The sequence below is a fragment of the Pelophylax lessonae genome (genome assembly GCF_965119305.1).
Source record: "Pelophylax lessonae genome assembly, chromosome: 6".
Classification (NCBI taxonomy): Eukaryota; Metazoa; Chordata; class Amphibia; order Anura; family Ranidae; genus Pelophylax; species Pelophylax lessonae.
The window spans coordinates 254,566,470-254,582,803 of record NC_138773.1 but is presented as its reverse complement, the minus strand read 5'-3'; the positions used below and the strand labels follow the sequence as shown (position 1 = coordinate 254,582,803).

Here is a 16,334-nt window from a genome sequence, read left to right as displayed (position 1 = left end):
GTGAAATAAATGGCATGGGGTCCCTTCCAAATCCATACCAGACCTTTCATTGATCTTTCTAAAGAGGTGACTCCGCAGCCCAGGCCGGATCTCCGCGTGTGCAGATGAACAAGCCAGATATCGGTTCCAGTTGGAATTGGAGTTTGTTCAGTGACTGGAAAATCCTAATTACCTTAACTATATTGGAACGAGTACAGTGTAAGACCACAGGAGACCCCCATCATAGTTACATCAGAGGAGACCCGGAGTGGAGGAAGGAGAGAGCCCTTGTCAAGGGGTCACATTAAGGCCCAAGATTTATCATCATCTGGTAAGAGGCCTACCCAACCCCCTTTTTTTAGGTAGTGTGGGAAGATATACATACCTCTCTTTCCTGACACGTGGAGTTCTCCTTTGAGGTGGTTGTTTTATGCCCCAACCATATATTAGCTGGTAAGAAGCAAACTGGAACAGGTGGTGGAACATCAGACAAATTGGTTTAGAAGTTTCCGTCTGAATCGCACTCCCCATTTATCTACAATATATCACCTGAATTTCACCGGATATTGTCACTTTCATTTGGACTGTAGATAATTTGCACTGGTTATTTTGGCACTTTGTGTTACACCCAATTCTCAGTTTGGGAAACTTTTGTAAAGCACCTTTTTGCACTTTATGACACTTAATGTGAATACGGAAATTTTGTACTTTGGTTTTTCATTTGTGTTCAATCACTGTTTATTGTTTGTTATAGAAAGACAATTAATTATTTAGAGCACCAGACTATATTTCAACATTTTATTTCCATACTTGGATCTTTGGTTGCAGCTTACACCTATTATCAGCACACCCTTTACACATTCACAATAGTTCTACTTTAAATGAACTATTCACTTGTTTCAAGATAACTACAACAAAGATATCTAAAAAAGCGTGAAGAATTTATGAAAAGATAGCAATCTAGATATATTTTTGTACTTGGAGTACAAAGCTGAAGTTTTTTTTCATAAACGGCTAGATTTCATTATTTCTAAAATGTAATATGTTACATGAGTAGAGTGAATGTAATTATTATTATGATGTCTGCATACTAGTGGATTGAATATGTAGACTATTATGGACTTCACTGATCTGAAACGTCAGTCATTTGTATAGTTAGAATTCTGCAAAAATGCAATGACTTGACTTGTATGCCAGCAAATTAACTATACCTTTTTCTAAATTAAATTGTATTGTGTTTTGTATAGCTGTGCAATGGTGGATCTGTTACCGATCTGGTGAAAAGCATACTGAAGTGTGGACAAAGACTGGATGAAGCCATAATCTCCTACATTCTATATGGAGCCTTACTGGTAAGAAGGTTTATGTAATATAGAGCAGTGCTGTACAGCCTCTGGCAGGATGGTGTGTGAGAGCGAGTGCAAAAATACAGTGTATCTATATCAAAGCTCACAATTTCAGGTCCTGAGCTACTAGCCAGGCCTTAAGAGTTACTCACCACCAGTTTCCCCACCCAACCCCTACCCTGTCCTGCCCCTGCCCCCTAATTCCGCCCCTAAACACGCCCTTGTAAATTATCTCATGAAAGGACACTGTTAACCGCCTTAGCGGTAAACCCGAGCGTGACTCGGGGTAGGAATCTTCTGCTATTAGCGGTATCCCCGAGTCACGCTCGGGGTCAATGGGCAGAGCGTGCAGACAACGCAGCGGAGCTTCTCTTACCTTATCCTGGCGATCCAGCGATGAGCTCTCATTGCTGTGACCGCCAGTGAGATCTCCGCCGCTCGTCTGTCGGTAGGAGGACTTCCTAGTTCCGTTCCCTGCAGCAGCAATGCTGCATGGGAGCGGAACTAGGGAGGGAAATTCAAAAAAAAAAAAAAAAAAACGTTGCACAAAACACATAACACATTTTATATTATATATATGCATATATGTATATGCATATATATTTATATATATATATATGCATATATATATATATATATATATATATATATATATATATATATATATATATATATACATATATATATATATATATATGCATATATATATATATATGCAAATATATATATATATATATGCAAATATATATATATATATATATATATATGTATATATATATATATATATATGTATATATATATATATATATATGTATATATATATATATATATATATATGTATATATATATATATATATATATATAAAATTATATTATTGATTCGATTATAATTCATGCGTTATATATATATATCTATATACACACATATATATATAATATATAGCGCATGAATTATAATCTAATCAATAATATAATTTTATTATATATACTATATATTAAATAATAAAATAATATTATTGATTCGATTATAATTCACTTGTTTGTGTTTCAAATTTATCACATCTGGGATGTCTACTAGAGACTTGTTTTGGTCAGGTTTAAGTCAGTAATTACTAAGAATTGTAGGCCTATAATACATAACGCCAAATTTCCATGAAAAGAATTGTACCGCTTTTGGAACAGAATTCCTGACAGAATCATACCGCCAGGGAGGTTAAATGTTTTATGCAGAATTAGGTTACAAAAATAAATGTTAACAACAACTTTAACAATATTGACATAAAGCATATTTCATTGATCTGACTATGATAAATAAAATAAGGATTAAATATGATTGGCTACTATGGGCACTATACACATCATCAAATTAAAGGGGAAAAAAACAGCGCTATACTAAATGTTCAAAAAGCAGCAACTCAAATGTGAGATAGACACAAATTAGACAATATATAAAAGTGAAGTTGCGTTGTGCATGTGCATGTACAAATTTCCCTTTGTTTTGATGTTTTTCTCTCTTGGTCAATGTTAATATTGCACATGGTAAATCTGTGTGATTTAACCACTTAAGCCCCAGCCCTATTTCGGACACTTTTTGTTTACAAGTTAAAACCAGTATTTTTTCCCAGAAAACTACTTAGAACCCCCAAACATTATATATATATATATATATATATATATATATATATATATATATATATATATATATATTTTTAGCAAAGACTCTGGAGAATAAAATGTTGGTCATTGCAAAATTTTTTGTCACGCGGTATTTGCGCAGCGGTCTTTAAAACGCCATTTTTTTGGAAAAAAATGGAAAAATCACATTTCACTGCATTTAAAAAATACTAAACAGTAAAGTTAGCCCAATTTTTTTTGTATATTGTGAAAGACGATGTCACGCCGAGTAAATAGATACCCAACATGTTACGGTTTAAAATTGCGCCCCCCCGTGGGATGGCGACAAACTACGGTCAATAGAGATCTCAATCTGCGACGCTTTAAATTTATTTAACGGTTACCAGTTTAGAGGTAGAGTGTAGCTCTTTTTTTTTAATTATTGCCCACGCTCTGGCGATCGGGGCGATACCTCACATGTGGGGTTTGAACAGCGATTTCATTCGCGGCTCGAAGCGTATACGTTTTTTTTTGTGCGCGAGCTAACGGTGACGGGGGCGGCTAAATTTTTTATTTTTTTTCCTATTTATTTATTTTTTTTTTAAACTTTATTACAGTTTTTAAAAAAAAAAATAAAATCTGATCACTTTTATTGCTGTCACAAGCAATGTAAACATCCCTTGTGACACCAATATGTAGTGACAGGTACACTTTATGGAGGGATCGAGGGTCTAAAAGACCCTAGACCCCTCCACTACACTTCCTTGTATGCAAAATGCCGAAAACTGCATTTTTGCATACAGCCGTTTTTCAAAACTGCCGCCTTTTGCAGCACAGTAACCCGGAAGTGACGTCATGGACGCCACCTCCGGGGTAACGTCATCGGAGACCCGATCAATGCCGTTTCCGGCATTCATCGGGACTCCATCCAGCCGGCTGGGTGCTCGGGGCTCCCGGTGGGACGGGAGCCCCGAGCAAAGCCACGGAAGGCGGCGGAAGGGGGGGGGGGCTATTTTTTGGATAAGGTGAACTTAGCCAATAAACTACTCGGGGCCCTTGACTGCATAGGCTATTTTTTGGAGAAGATGACCTTAGTCTTTACAGCAGATCTTTACTCTCAGGAAAGACTTTCTCCAATCCACCCTTCCAGAATAGGGCTTTTATTTGTGCTACCCCTGCTTCCCCTTGCACCTCATTCCCTTATGTGAATGATGTGCACTGTCTACCCTTTGCCTCCTGGGATATGCACATCACATTGCATCACATATCTCAGGAGGTATAGTGCTTCATTCAGAAAGGAGGAGAGGGAATGCCTCATGCTGCCTCATTAGTAGGTACACAATCTGAACCAGGAACACCAGGCCTCTTGATGATGTCACAATCAACATGGTGGTGTGGGACCAAGTGGAAAATGGTGGATCCTCTAAGTGGGTGAGCATTGGAAATGTGCACAACAGACCAACCCGGTAGTGAGGCCCCTTTGTCTGCATGGGACAGTTTATGTAAAATGTGAATTTAGCCTTTAAATATCCCACCAGCTTCCACAAACTTCAATATTAGTCTTGAGTTGACTAACCTTTTAAAAACAGCCTGATGGTAGAACTTAAAATGCTGCAAAAGCCAGAAGATCTGGAGAGCCCCTTCCTGTTGGGGAATGTTGGCACTTGGAGGTCTGCTAGCTGCTTAGCCATCTTCTAGCTGACTGGGGTCTGTCTGTACCATTTATCTACAACTTGTGTGATATCCTGCTAAATCTCACTATAAGATACCTGTTGTGATCTCAGCAAGGGTGCATCAGTCCTGTGAGTGGCTGGACAGATGTTCCTGCTGCATGAACAGTAGATTTACCATTACCGTCCTAATAGCAGAGTAATTATATGAGACAGGGGAGTAATTATTATTATTTTTTCATTACATAGGGTCTCCAGCACTTGCACAATAACAGAATCATCCATCGTGACGTGAAAGGGAACAATATACTTCTGACAACAGAAGGAGGAGTCAAGCTGGTTGACTTCGGTAATCGCTGCTCGCCACTTGCTGACTTCCTGCGTGCTGTTTCCCCCTCCTACCAATTTGCTGTCTGTTTTGAAGCTGGAGATGCGCCACAGGTTTTAGCGATAACGTTCAGCGGGAAGCTATGGATACTTGGAGTCTAACAGATGGGGCTCCCTCTGAGTTCCTGTCAGATAATCTGTTTTGGGTGGCTGCAGACAATCTAGTTGTAAGCTGTAAAAAAAAAAAAAAAAAAAGAGCGCTTTTATTTAGCCACTCCATGACAATCCGCTTGTGTCTATTCCAGGGCTGTCATTCTCTCATTTAAATTCAATATTCCATCTTTTGCATATGAAAAGAAATTACTAATTTCTCACAAATGGTGTTAATAGCCCGGAGCCTAGCTATTCCCTATGAGCAGAAGGTAAAGTGGTCCTGTGGGTCTGGAAACTAGCGGATCTATTTAATTTGTGATTATTGCAGTTGATGTAAGCCTGGCTGAAATAAAAGCATAAACAAAGGAATGAAATGGAGAGCAAGAGACAGGCGAGAGCAGAGGATTCTACAGATTTACAGTTTTTATTTAGATTGGGATTTCAGGGAAGAAAATAAATTGGACCTTTCCTATTAAGGCAAATAGCAGTGATGATGGGAGGCACCTACCTATTCTATACTATTATCTTTAATTGTTCTGATTGGTTCAAGGTGACGAAAGGTAAAACCTGATTGGTTATTATGTTTCACTGCACTTTGTATGAGATAATTGCTCTTTGCAAAGCTTCAGTTTATTTCCAGTGAATATGTATTTTAAGTTATTATTTTACTAGGTAAAGTATATCTACAGTAAACTAAACTTTTTCAGTTTTGTATAGAGTGGTTTAAGGTTAGAACCCCTGCCAGGCAGATTGAACCACTCTAGGCACTCTTCTTTTGCTCCTCGCCACAACAAATGTCAGAGCAGGTAACAGTTGGGAACAGATACTGCACATGAATCTCTTGCTTGGAGGGGGCAGCACTGACGCTGTACTGCCCATACCGCCGACACTCCATCCTCATATACAGTATAGCCCGTTGCTAGCTAGTACACTTTTGGCTGTGCAGCTGATAGCATCCCAGCAATAGGTGTCTAAATCCCAGCTACATTCAGCTGCCAGCCAGGAGATTACCTGGCAATCAAATGACTGTAAACCAGGGGGCAGGAATCCCTGCTGATGTCATTATCTAAATATGACCATGACCATATTTGGACAACTATGTTAGCAGGTATCCTACCCCTTTATTTCAGCTGTCATTTAGAAAGTCTCCCAGCCAGAAGCCGTATGAGGCCAGGGGTGAGTCTTTAGTTGCTACGAAGCTGATAGCTGTCAGTGTCCTAGCAACCATGAGCCCTGTGCAGGAAGCTTTTACATTACAGCTTCCCATCATGTATGTCCAACTGCTGTCTCTCTGTATGGCAACTCAGAGTTGGGCTTATTTACTGCCAGTGTGCTTATCCTGGAATTAGTGATACTTCTTTTCGAATCTGATGAGAGCAAAACTGGTGCACAACTCAGGCACAGGTCATGTCCTGGTGCCCATTGTCACTGTGAAAGAAAGGGATGGGGAAATCTAAAATTTGAGTTGTCTCCAGGACAGAAATCGATGGGAAATCTTACAATGGTGACATATGTTTGGGTGACAGCTGCCTAAGAGGAGAATTTCCTCACTTTGGAGATACTTCCTCTCAATTTTGTTGTGTCTACAGGACAGGAAGTGAAAGAAAATATCCCACTGGGACAGACATGGCAATAAATATAGCAGTGGTTTTAATAATTTCCCTTCTCTATCTAGAGAAAATGTTTTGGCTTTTAGCTTTCTTGTTTTATTTACATTTTTCCGTGACTTCATATTTTTAACATGCTTGCCCTTCAATATATTTATTTTTTGCATTAAATATATATGAGATATTCAGTATATAATGTATATCTACAGTGCATCTGGAAATTATTCACAGCGCTTCACTTTTTCCACATTTTGTAATGTTATAGGCCTTATTCCAAAATGGATTCAATTCAATTGTTTTAAATCTTTGAAACGTTATCAAAAATAAAAAAAACAAAAGAAATCACATGTACATAAGTATTCACAGCCTTTGCCATGACACTCAAAACTGAGCTCAGGTGCATCCTGTTTCCACTGACCAACCTTTCTACAACTTAAATTGGAGTCCACCTGTGGTAAAGTCAGTTGATTGGACATGATTTGGAAAGGCACACACCTATCTATATAAGGTTCCACAGTTAACAGTGCATGTCATAGCACAAACCAAGACATGAAGTCAGAGGAATTGTCTTTACACTTCTGAGACAGGATTGTATCGAGGCACCGATCTGGGGTACATAAAAATTTCTGCAGCATTGAAGGTCCCAATGAGCATAGTGGCCTCCGTAAATGGAAGAAGTTTGGAACCACCAGGACTCTTCCTAGAGTGGGCCGCCTGGCCAAACTGAGGGATCAGGGGAAAAGGGCCTTAGTCAGGGAGGTGACCAAAACCCCAATGGTCACACTAACAGAGCTCCAGCGTTTCTCTGTGGAGAGAGGAGAACCTTCCAGACGAACAACAATCTCTGCAGCACTCCACCAATCAGGGCTGTATGGTAGAGTGACCAGACAGAAGCCACTCCTCAGTAAAAGGCACATGACAGCCTGCCTGGAGTTTGCCAAAAGGCACCTGAAGGACTCTCAGACCATGAGAAACAAATTTCTTGGGTCTGATGAAACAAAGATTGAACTCTTTGGCCTTAATGGAAAGCGTCATGTCTGGAGGAAATCCAGGCACTGCTCATCACCTAGCCAATACCATCCCTACAGTGAAGCATGGTGGTGGCAGCATCATGTTGTGTGGATTTTTTTCAGCGGCAGGAACAGGGAGACTAGTCAGGCTTGAGGGAAAGATGAATGCAGCAATGTACAGAGACATCCTTGGTGAAAATCTGCTCCAGTGCGTTCTGGACTATAGACTGGTTTGAAGGTTTATCTTTCAACAGGACAACGACTCTAAGCACACAGCCAATATAACAAAGGATTGGCTACAGGACAACTCTGTGAATGTCCTTCAGTGGCCCAGCCAGAGCCCAGACTCTAACCGATTGAACATCTCTGGAGAGATCTGAAAATGGCTGGGCACCGACACTCCCCATCCAACCTGATGGATCTTGAGAGGTTCTGCAGAGAAGAATGGGAGAAACTGCTTAAAAAATAGGTGTGCCAAGCTTGTGGCATCATACTCAAAAAGACTTGAGGCTGTGGTGCCAAAGGTGCTTCAACAAAGTATTGAGCAAAGGCTGTGAATACTTATGTACATGGAATTTTTTTCATTTTGTATATTTAATAAACTTGCAAAGATTTCAAACAAACGGATTTTACATTGTCATTATGGAGTATTGTTTGTAAATTTTGAGGAAAATAATGAATTTCATCAATTTTGGAATAAGGCTGTAACATAACAAAACGTGGAAAAAGTAAAGCGCTGTGAATACTTTCCAGATGCACTGTATATAGTTCGAAGGATAACCACAACACACTATGTTTGAAGTAAATGTCCAGGTGCTCACCCAACTAAGAAATCCATATAAATCCAAAACTGGTTTAGAGACACTCAAGGGTTTTGCAGAAGACGAAAATCAAAAACAACAAGGGGTTTTATTGTCAATGTTTCAATGAAGTTCAGTCCATCTTGTCTTGAGAAAGATTTACTGAGCTTCATTGAAACGTTAACATTAAAAACACTGCTTCCTCCTCTGCAAGACCCGTGAGTGCCTCTAAACCAGTTTGGATCTATATATATAGTCATTCTGCCTCCCTGATTAACAGCTATTAGGTAGTAATTCAGTAATTATGGCCAGATAGACCCATCTGGTAAACTTGCATCGACAGACATGGAAAAGCAGTAGCAATCTGTAGCATTAAGAAGAAGGAAGGCAGCGCTTGCATAGGTAATGAACAAATATAGCTACCCCCATGCACATTTTCCTAGGATTTTAAAACAGACCTGGTTACTTTTAGTTATCCCTTTGTAACAGCAGTTGGAATGTTTCTCCTACCAGCATATGAAATGTACAGATACTGACAGCATCAAGAGCAGACGTGAAATTGACTGATTACTGGCTGTGTTCAGTGATGTACTGATAGTAATAGAAGTCCCTGGTAACCTTGGGAATGTCATTTCACAATAGAACAACTATCCTCTGGCAACCTATAGGAGCAGCGCACATCTAACACCTGTCACCTGCTAAGCCAGCGTCCTGCTGTGATGTGAATGGCTTTGTGCATATAAATACCTCCTGACCTGTGTCTCTCCCCATGATCAGATTGCATTTATGGCAGGCGCGGGGGCCTAAATATAGAAGATAGTAATGAAAAGTGTGTTTACAGTCTAGCCAATTCTATGAAACACTGTAATGTGCAATGTCTGGTAATCTTATGAAGTGCAAAGCAAAGCAAGGATGCCAATTTGCATCTTTTATTTCATCATCTAAATATGTATCCAACTTCAGGGGAAATTATTTTTCTTACTAGACATCAGTGATGAGGGTAACACATAAGCTGTCATTGCTGACGTCCCTGGCTGTCTCATTGATCCTCTGACTCACAACAAGAATGCAGCTAATGGAATTTTAGTTCTATGTTGATTGTTTTTGGTGTGGAACTCTTGGCAGGAAGAACATATATAAATCCTCCACCTCACCAAAGTGCCTCTATGTTACACATTTTTCTTAACAGTAAAGCACCCCTAAAGCCTCATGCACAATGGACGTTTTTACAGCTGCTGTTTTTGGCGTCAGACATTTTTTTCTGCAGCCAGTAAACTCCCCAGCATGTTATCCTATGTGTCCCTGCACACAAAGGCTGTTATCAGCAGTTTTTGGCAGGGGCATTTTCTGGGGGGGGGGGGGGAAACCCCCAGAGCTAGTGGGTTTTAAGAGGAGTTTTTCAGCTGTAAAAATGCTCTAACTCTAATAAAAGCTGAAAAACGCTAACAAATGCTGAAAAATTTGGCTATTCGGCTATTTGGCCATAGCCTTTTCTGGGAGTATAGTTTTGCTAGAAAAAGCTAAAAAAACCGCTACAGCTAAAAAATGCCAAAAAACGCTACTGCTAAAACGCCGATGTGACGTGAGTCACTTTGGTTGGGAGCTTGTGGAATCCAGATTGCTTTAGAAAGGTTGGGAGACTACTTGTCCAGCTTTCCCAGCCCCTCTTATGTGTAAGTCACCCTGTGTCTATTAGGGGCACAGGGTGACCAAGAACCCCAGTCTGGTCTTCACTAATCAGACTCGCTGTACAACTACACCGAACTCAGCCTTTCATGTTACCCCGGTTATCCTGGGTTCTATATGTGTGGTTTGTGTTGAAAGAGTGAGGGGCTCTTTCACTTGGCACAGTAATATTTCTAATCAGTGTCCCTCAGGAAATATATAAATATATATTGCAGATTGCTAGGATATTGCAGAAGCATTTCATAGACCCTTGCTAGTGGGGTGGGGTTTGTTATTGTTGAATACCTGTCTGCCTTGAGTAAGCTTATTATGAGATGTGTATGTGTGTGTGGATTGGCTCTAAGGGGGAGGGGTTGTCCCAGAGTGTATATTTCTTTGTGCTTTGTGTTTCAATAAACAGTTTGAGTACTGTCGAGTTCTTGGGGTAACTATAGCCAGATTCACGGATCCCGTGTTCCAGAGCTTAGGAAGCAGATTTTTGGCGGAGATACCCAGTCGGGGTGTCCGGATTCCGTCACAGTTGAAAAACTCACTCTACAGCCACAGCTTTCTTCAGCTAACGCTACTGGCTTTTTTTATCACGTTAAGTGTGCATGAGACCTAATATTTAAAAATGAACTCTGGGATAAGCAGATGTTGTCTAAATACATACGTCGTTTGCATTTTACTGAGAATTCAGCTTTAACTCTTTCTCCATCTGAATACTAAGGCCTTCATCACATAGGCGATTACATGCATACGCCTGATACCAGCAGCGAAAGTCAGCGGGTCAGCTATCCCTAAACAAGGGCCTTCTGCGCCATCCACAAATAATGCACCCTGGTGATTTAACAATAATTCACACCACCATCCATGTTGATGGATTCGTAGGATTAACATATGGGGCAGACTTCCTGTTCTTGGACACTCAATATCTGCCTTGACATATTTCATGGCAATTTGATTAAGGTGAATAACTTAGCTGTGTGGCTAAAAATAAATGTTGGGATTTGCTCCCAACCCTAATTATAACTGATGAAGCAGCTTGTTTGAGCTACTGAGCATCTTTAACATCACACTACAAGTCCAGTTGAAGTTGACTAAGCAGGGAGCTGAAGTTACACTCGTCAGATCTCAGTAAGAAGAGCTCTGAAAGCTAATTGGAGGGATTTTTCTCTTGATGTCAGGAAAACTTGTCAGAAGTGATACATGCTGATAGTGGAGGAACAAGGCAGCAGACAGAAATAACACTTAGTGATCTGGTTTGGGACAAGTACACACTATAGAGGGATATGCTTTTTAAAAAAACTTAATTTCTGAGGTTTACAACCACTTTAATGACTACAACCTGTTCTCTGATGGACGGGAAGAAAAGGAAAGGTGGTTATGTCATGGTCTACACCTTGCCCAATCAGAGAATAGTAAGTTGGCCATCTGTATAAGGGCCCACCTACATGGGACTGCAGTGGCCATTTCTTTTCTCCCTTCTTTCATTTTACACCTTATTTATTTTGGGTGTTATGGTTCCTTTAGGAGCCTTATTTTTTGGCTTTGACTAAAGTTATATGTCTGTCAAGTTTTACTGCTGTTTGTGTCCCCATTGGAGGGATCTCTCCTTCTGTAACAATCCTACAGGCTCACCTGAGTCAGAGGACTGCTGGCCGGAGGTAGGAGTGGAGCCCAGTGGCAAGGACCGCAGGCAGGTAGTAGATGCGGGAAGTCTGGCAGAGGTGTGGTCAGGCAATCCGGGTTGGTAGTACTCTGATGAGGACACGGGTTCACCTGAGGTGCGGAAACTAGCTGGTTTTCACTAGAGCCCCTGATGGTGGGGATAGACTGCACTGCAAGCTAACACCAGGTCGCAGTCCTCGGGATCACCCAGCCAGGCAGAGTGCAGGTTCGGTCCGGAGGCAGAGGAGCAGACAAGGGATAACCAAAGAGAAGTCAGACGAGCCAAAGGTCGGGGCGGGCAGCAGTGAGCGTGGTCAGACAATCCGGATAGGCAACAGAGGTAGCAGTTCAGTAGGTAGGGACAAAGCAGAAGAGTAGTCGGTAGTCAATTTCTGGTCAGCAGTGGATTTGTGGTAGTAGACAAAAGCAGCAGGTGAGGAGAAGCTTGATCAAGGCTCAGGAGCTCAATAATCAGCAAGCTTGAGTGCAAGGGGCTGGACTTATATAGGGAAGTACCAGGTGTGGGGAATCAAGGGTGATGAGCAAGGCTTTGCAAGATTCAGGGAGGAATGTCCAGAGAGGAATGTCCAGAGAGGAATGTCCAGAGAGGACGGTAGCCTAGTAAGCAGGGCTACCGCCTGGGATGTGGCTGGTCACGGGTTTGAATCCCGACACCTTCCTTCCCATATGTAAAACAGACACAAGACAGAAAAGGTGATATCGCCCACAAATAGTATTAAGTCATTTTTTTCCCAGCATAAAGTTCCAGGATGGTCTATAAACCTGGTTTTAGTACTGTCTGATTCCCAATTGGTGTGATTTCACTAATTCCTGTCAAGGTGTCAGAGCAGAAAATGAAGGGGAATCTACCTACAGTAATATGGATGTAGGCAGTATTCACAACTGGGCTATCCAAAAATATAATATAAAGCTGTGGTGAAGTTGGGCTTTAACTATATAATACAAACGTACTGTATATCTCACATAGAATAGGACCACCTCACATGACATCTCATGTTCCACAACTGCTTGTTGTTTAGGTAGAAGTAGATTCTAAATACTAAACGCTGGCCTTCTAATCTGTTATTTTTACTTTTTCCTATATGACAGGTGTCTCAGCACAGCTCACCAGCGCACGTCTCCGCAGAAATACATCTGTGGGCACACCTTTCTGGATGGCACCAGAGGTATGATTTTTTTTTTTATAACAGCTTTATATATATGTGGATGTTTATACATGTAAAGCTTTTGGTTAGTCATCATTTGGCATAATTTACTGTTGCTGACAAGCTTTCACCATAAACATGACCACAAACTCATACCGCAGCTCAAGCTGTTGACATTCAATAAAAGGGTGTTGAGCTGTCAAAATGTTTCCGATTCACATTACCCAAAGCATGTGAAAAGGTGAGTTAACTGGCAACTGGCTTAACTGGCTGCATCTAAATTTCCTGCAGAAAAAAAAAGCTGGCAACCTGCTTTAGACTAAAAAAGTTATACCGGGCATTATGGCATGTCAGTCTTCCTTGGTGCAGAAAGGCACTTTATTTCAAAGCTATCAAAGAGTCAGTAAAACCCTTTGAGGTCAGATCAGAATTGACCGGAGTCCACCTCTCAGATGTTGGCTGAGGGTGCATTATGATGCCACTTTTATCTTGCTTTAATTTCTCAAAGAATCGCCATGACTGAATGTTGGCTTAACAGCCTTATATAGGCAGACTAGTCCCACAGCTGGTACTAGTTGTACTAAGGTCCACTTGCAGAAAGTGCCCCACTGGATTACAAGAAACTCTTATGGCAATTGCCAAAACTCCAATATTCCCATTCCAAGCCGGTATACTTATAAATTAGTTTAGCCTAATGAGGATTTTTATATTTATTCATATTTGCATTCACTGATCCTTCTTCTCAAACCAAATTTCGAATAAACTGTACAAGAATTATTTATTTATTTCTTGATTGTATACAGACATTTGGCATTTTAATGTTCAATAAGCCATTGTTTTATCCTTGAAAGTCTAGCCCACCTGTTTCCTCCCTGCTCTATTTCCCTTTCATGTTTCCTTCAATGTAGTCTTTGAACATAGTGTGCACCCGGTGTATCGGATGATGTTGCAAGAGGATAATTGCAGCACATTACGGGACTTTTCTCCTGCCACTCATCAGGCCTAATTCACAGGTCTGCTGACTGCACCATGGGATTCAAGGTCAGCTTCAGGTTAATAGCTCCAGGGCTGTTTACCTTTACTCACTATTTATCTAAAATTAGACCCAATCATTTGGGCATATTGTATGTGCACTCAGCCAGCATTTAAATGCTAAAGTTTAGTTGTAAGTTCACTCTTATAGAACAGAACTCTGTAATAGAAAGTGTTTGCAGGAAACGTCATCCACATCAACACCCCCTAAGTGGGGGACACAGACTGCAGGGGGTCCTGTTGCAGTAAAAAAAAAAATGTTTGAGTTCTGGCTTGTGTTCTTCAACGCTGTCTATGGTTAGGAGGATGATGAGGATTCATGTTGCACCTGCAAGCTTTTACTCGGTGTGTCTCCCATTACTTATATGTCCCAGTAACTACAGATCCCAATACCATGTGTAATACAGGTAACTGAAAGAGCATTTATTTTATGTTTGGATGACTATTATAATCAGATGCTTGGCTATAGGGAGCAAATTAAATAGTCTGCAGCAGCTCTTTGACAGCAGGGGAAGCAGGCAAGTCAAAGGAGCTTTATAGACTTCCATGCTGGCTGCAGTGAAAGGTGGGATTTGAAGTTCGGGAGGGGGGCCAGACTGTTGACTTCCATAACCATTGGACAACAGCTCCCAGGGGGATACAGCGATAGGAGGGTGGAAAGAGGCTGCTTTTCTCGAGTTGCTGATGGACCAACGGGGGTCTTTACTGCAAGGAATATGGGCAATATCTTTCTGTCTGGGTGTGTGCCCACCTCATACAAACCATCAGCCTGAATGGTGAATGAGGCCCTATGCATTGGGGCAAAGAGAGAGATAGATAAAAGGAGAATGGCTCGGAGTACATGGACACTGGGGACTAGGTGATTTCAGGATAAAATCTCTTGCTACACAGGAGCTCTGTAGCCTGATGGACTAAAGACCGGAGTTGCACCAGGTCACACAAGAGGGCACCTGTACAGCAGTGACTTTCGTGACTGTATTGTTTAGTTGGTAAAAGGGCCTTGTGGCCATGATTCTGCTATTAGGACCTGAGCATTTACGGATTAGACACTTGATCAGCAACCTATACCACTGCATGCAAATTCCACAGGGACTATATTCATGTGCACCACCGTTGAGGTCTGGGCCCCAATGTTAGCCAGTTTAAGATCCAGAGCATAGGACTGTCCCTTTAGATAAGCTGCTCTACAAGGAATCCAGACTTTTCCCCTAGCAAAGAGGCACCACTGCAGTAGATCTGGATTTTAGTGTAATCATCCCTAGAGTGCACTCTAGTAGTTTAGTATACTGGTAGAAGGAAAGTTATGCAAATACTGTTTACTATTACTGTGCATGTAGTTTGTGTCATTGCTTAATCCTGATTTGCAGTTTACCAAGTATAGATCTATCCAACTGCTCTGACCATTACTTTATATTACTACAACGTGGAAATTTTCTCTCTGGTGAGTGTTAGAGGTATAGCGTATCTATCTCTATAAGTACACTTTACAATATAACGTACATCTTTACTCCATATCAGACTGGTGTTTATTTTCAGATACTGAGTCATAACTGTGTTTTGAATACGTATCCTTTTTCTGTCAGCGGTACAGCAGCTGCTATCTGCCTAACCTGGTATGTCAGGGGGACTGAGGTTTTTCATAGAGTCAAGGCAAAGATCAGAGGACCCAAACTACCAAGTGGTTCCTTGGGGGGCAGCGCTACACTATAAAGGATGGAATTTTGATATTATGATAAAAGAGGAAGCAGTCTGTCAATCTAAGCTATTCTTGATATTTGATGCTGATCACTTCCTTACATATTTGTGCAAACTATTGGCTTCCAGTATCATCATTTACTGTACATCACATACCTCCCTGTTTTTTTAAGCTATAAAAGAGAACACCTTTAAAATGTACCTGGAGACCGGCAGAATTTGTTCAAGTCTATCTAATCCCAAAATCAAAAATGCAATAAATTGCAGTTTACCAATTCTTAGATGTGGTGGCTGCCTTAAATTTTCTTTTTTAGCCATTTTTCCTTTATTTTCACCAGGTGATAGGGCCAGTATGTCTGTTATTTTTAATCCTACCTTAGCAGACCAAGCTGTCCAGAAAAAGTGGCAGTTAGAGGGTTGAGACAAACCATTTACTAATGACATGGGTACTTCCAATAGTTAGCATGTACCAATTTATGTAAAATCCTTATCCCATCAGGAAAAAAAAAAACGATTGCTTTGACTGCCTAAAAAGGTGTTAGCTGGAGTTTGACTTTAATTCATTAGCTAAGTCCATCTGCTAGTGCATCTAACATTAC

At 40.8% G+C, this 16,334-nt stretch overlaps 1 protein-coding gene across 1 annotated transcript in view; it reads left to right on the top strand.

Annotated features, from left to right (window-relative positions):
- Positions 1-16,334, top strand: part of MYO3B (myosin IIIB) — a 597,729-nt gene that overhangs the window by 121,373 nt on the left and 460,022 nt on the right. Inside the window, exons 5-7 of the mRNA XM_082260313.1 lie at positions 1,227-1,331; positions 4,859-4,958; positions 12,953-13,029. Coding sequence (XP_082116439.1) covers positions 1,227-1,331; positions 4,859-4,958; positions 12,953-13,029 — 282 coding nt within the window. The remainder of the gene's footprint in view (positions 1-1,226; positions 1,332-4,858; positions 4,959-12,952; positions 13,030-16,334) is intronic.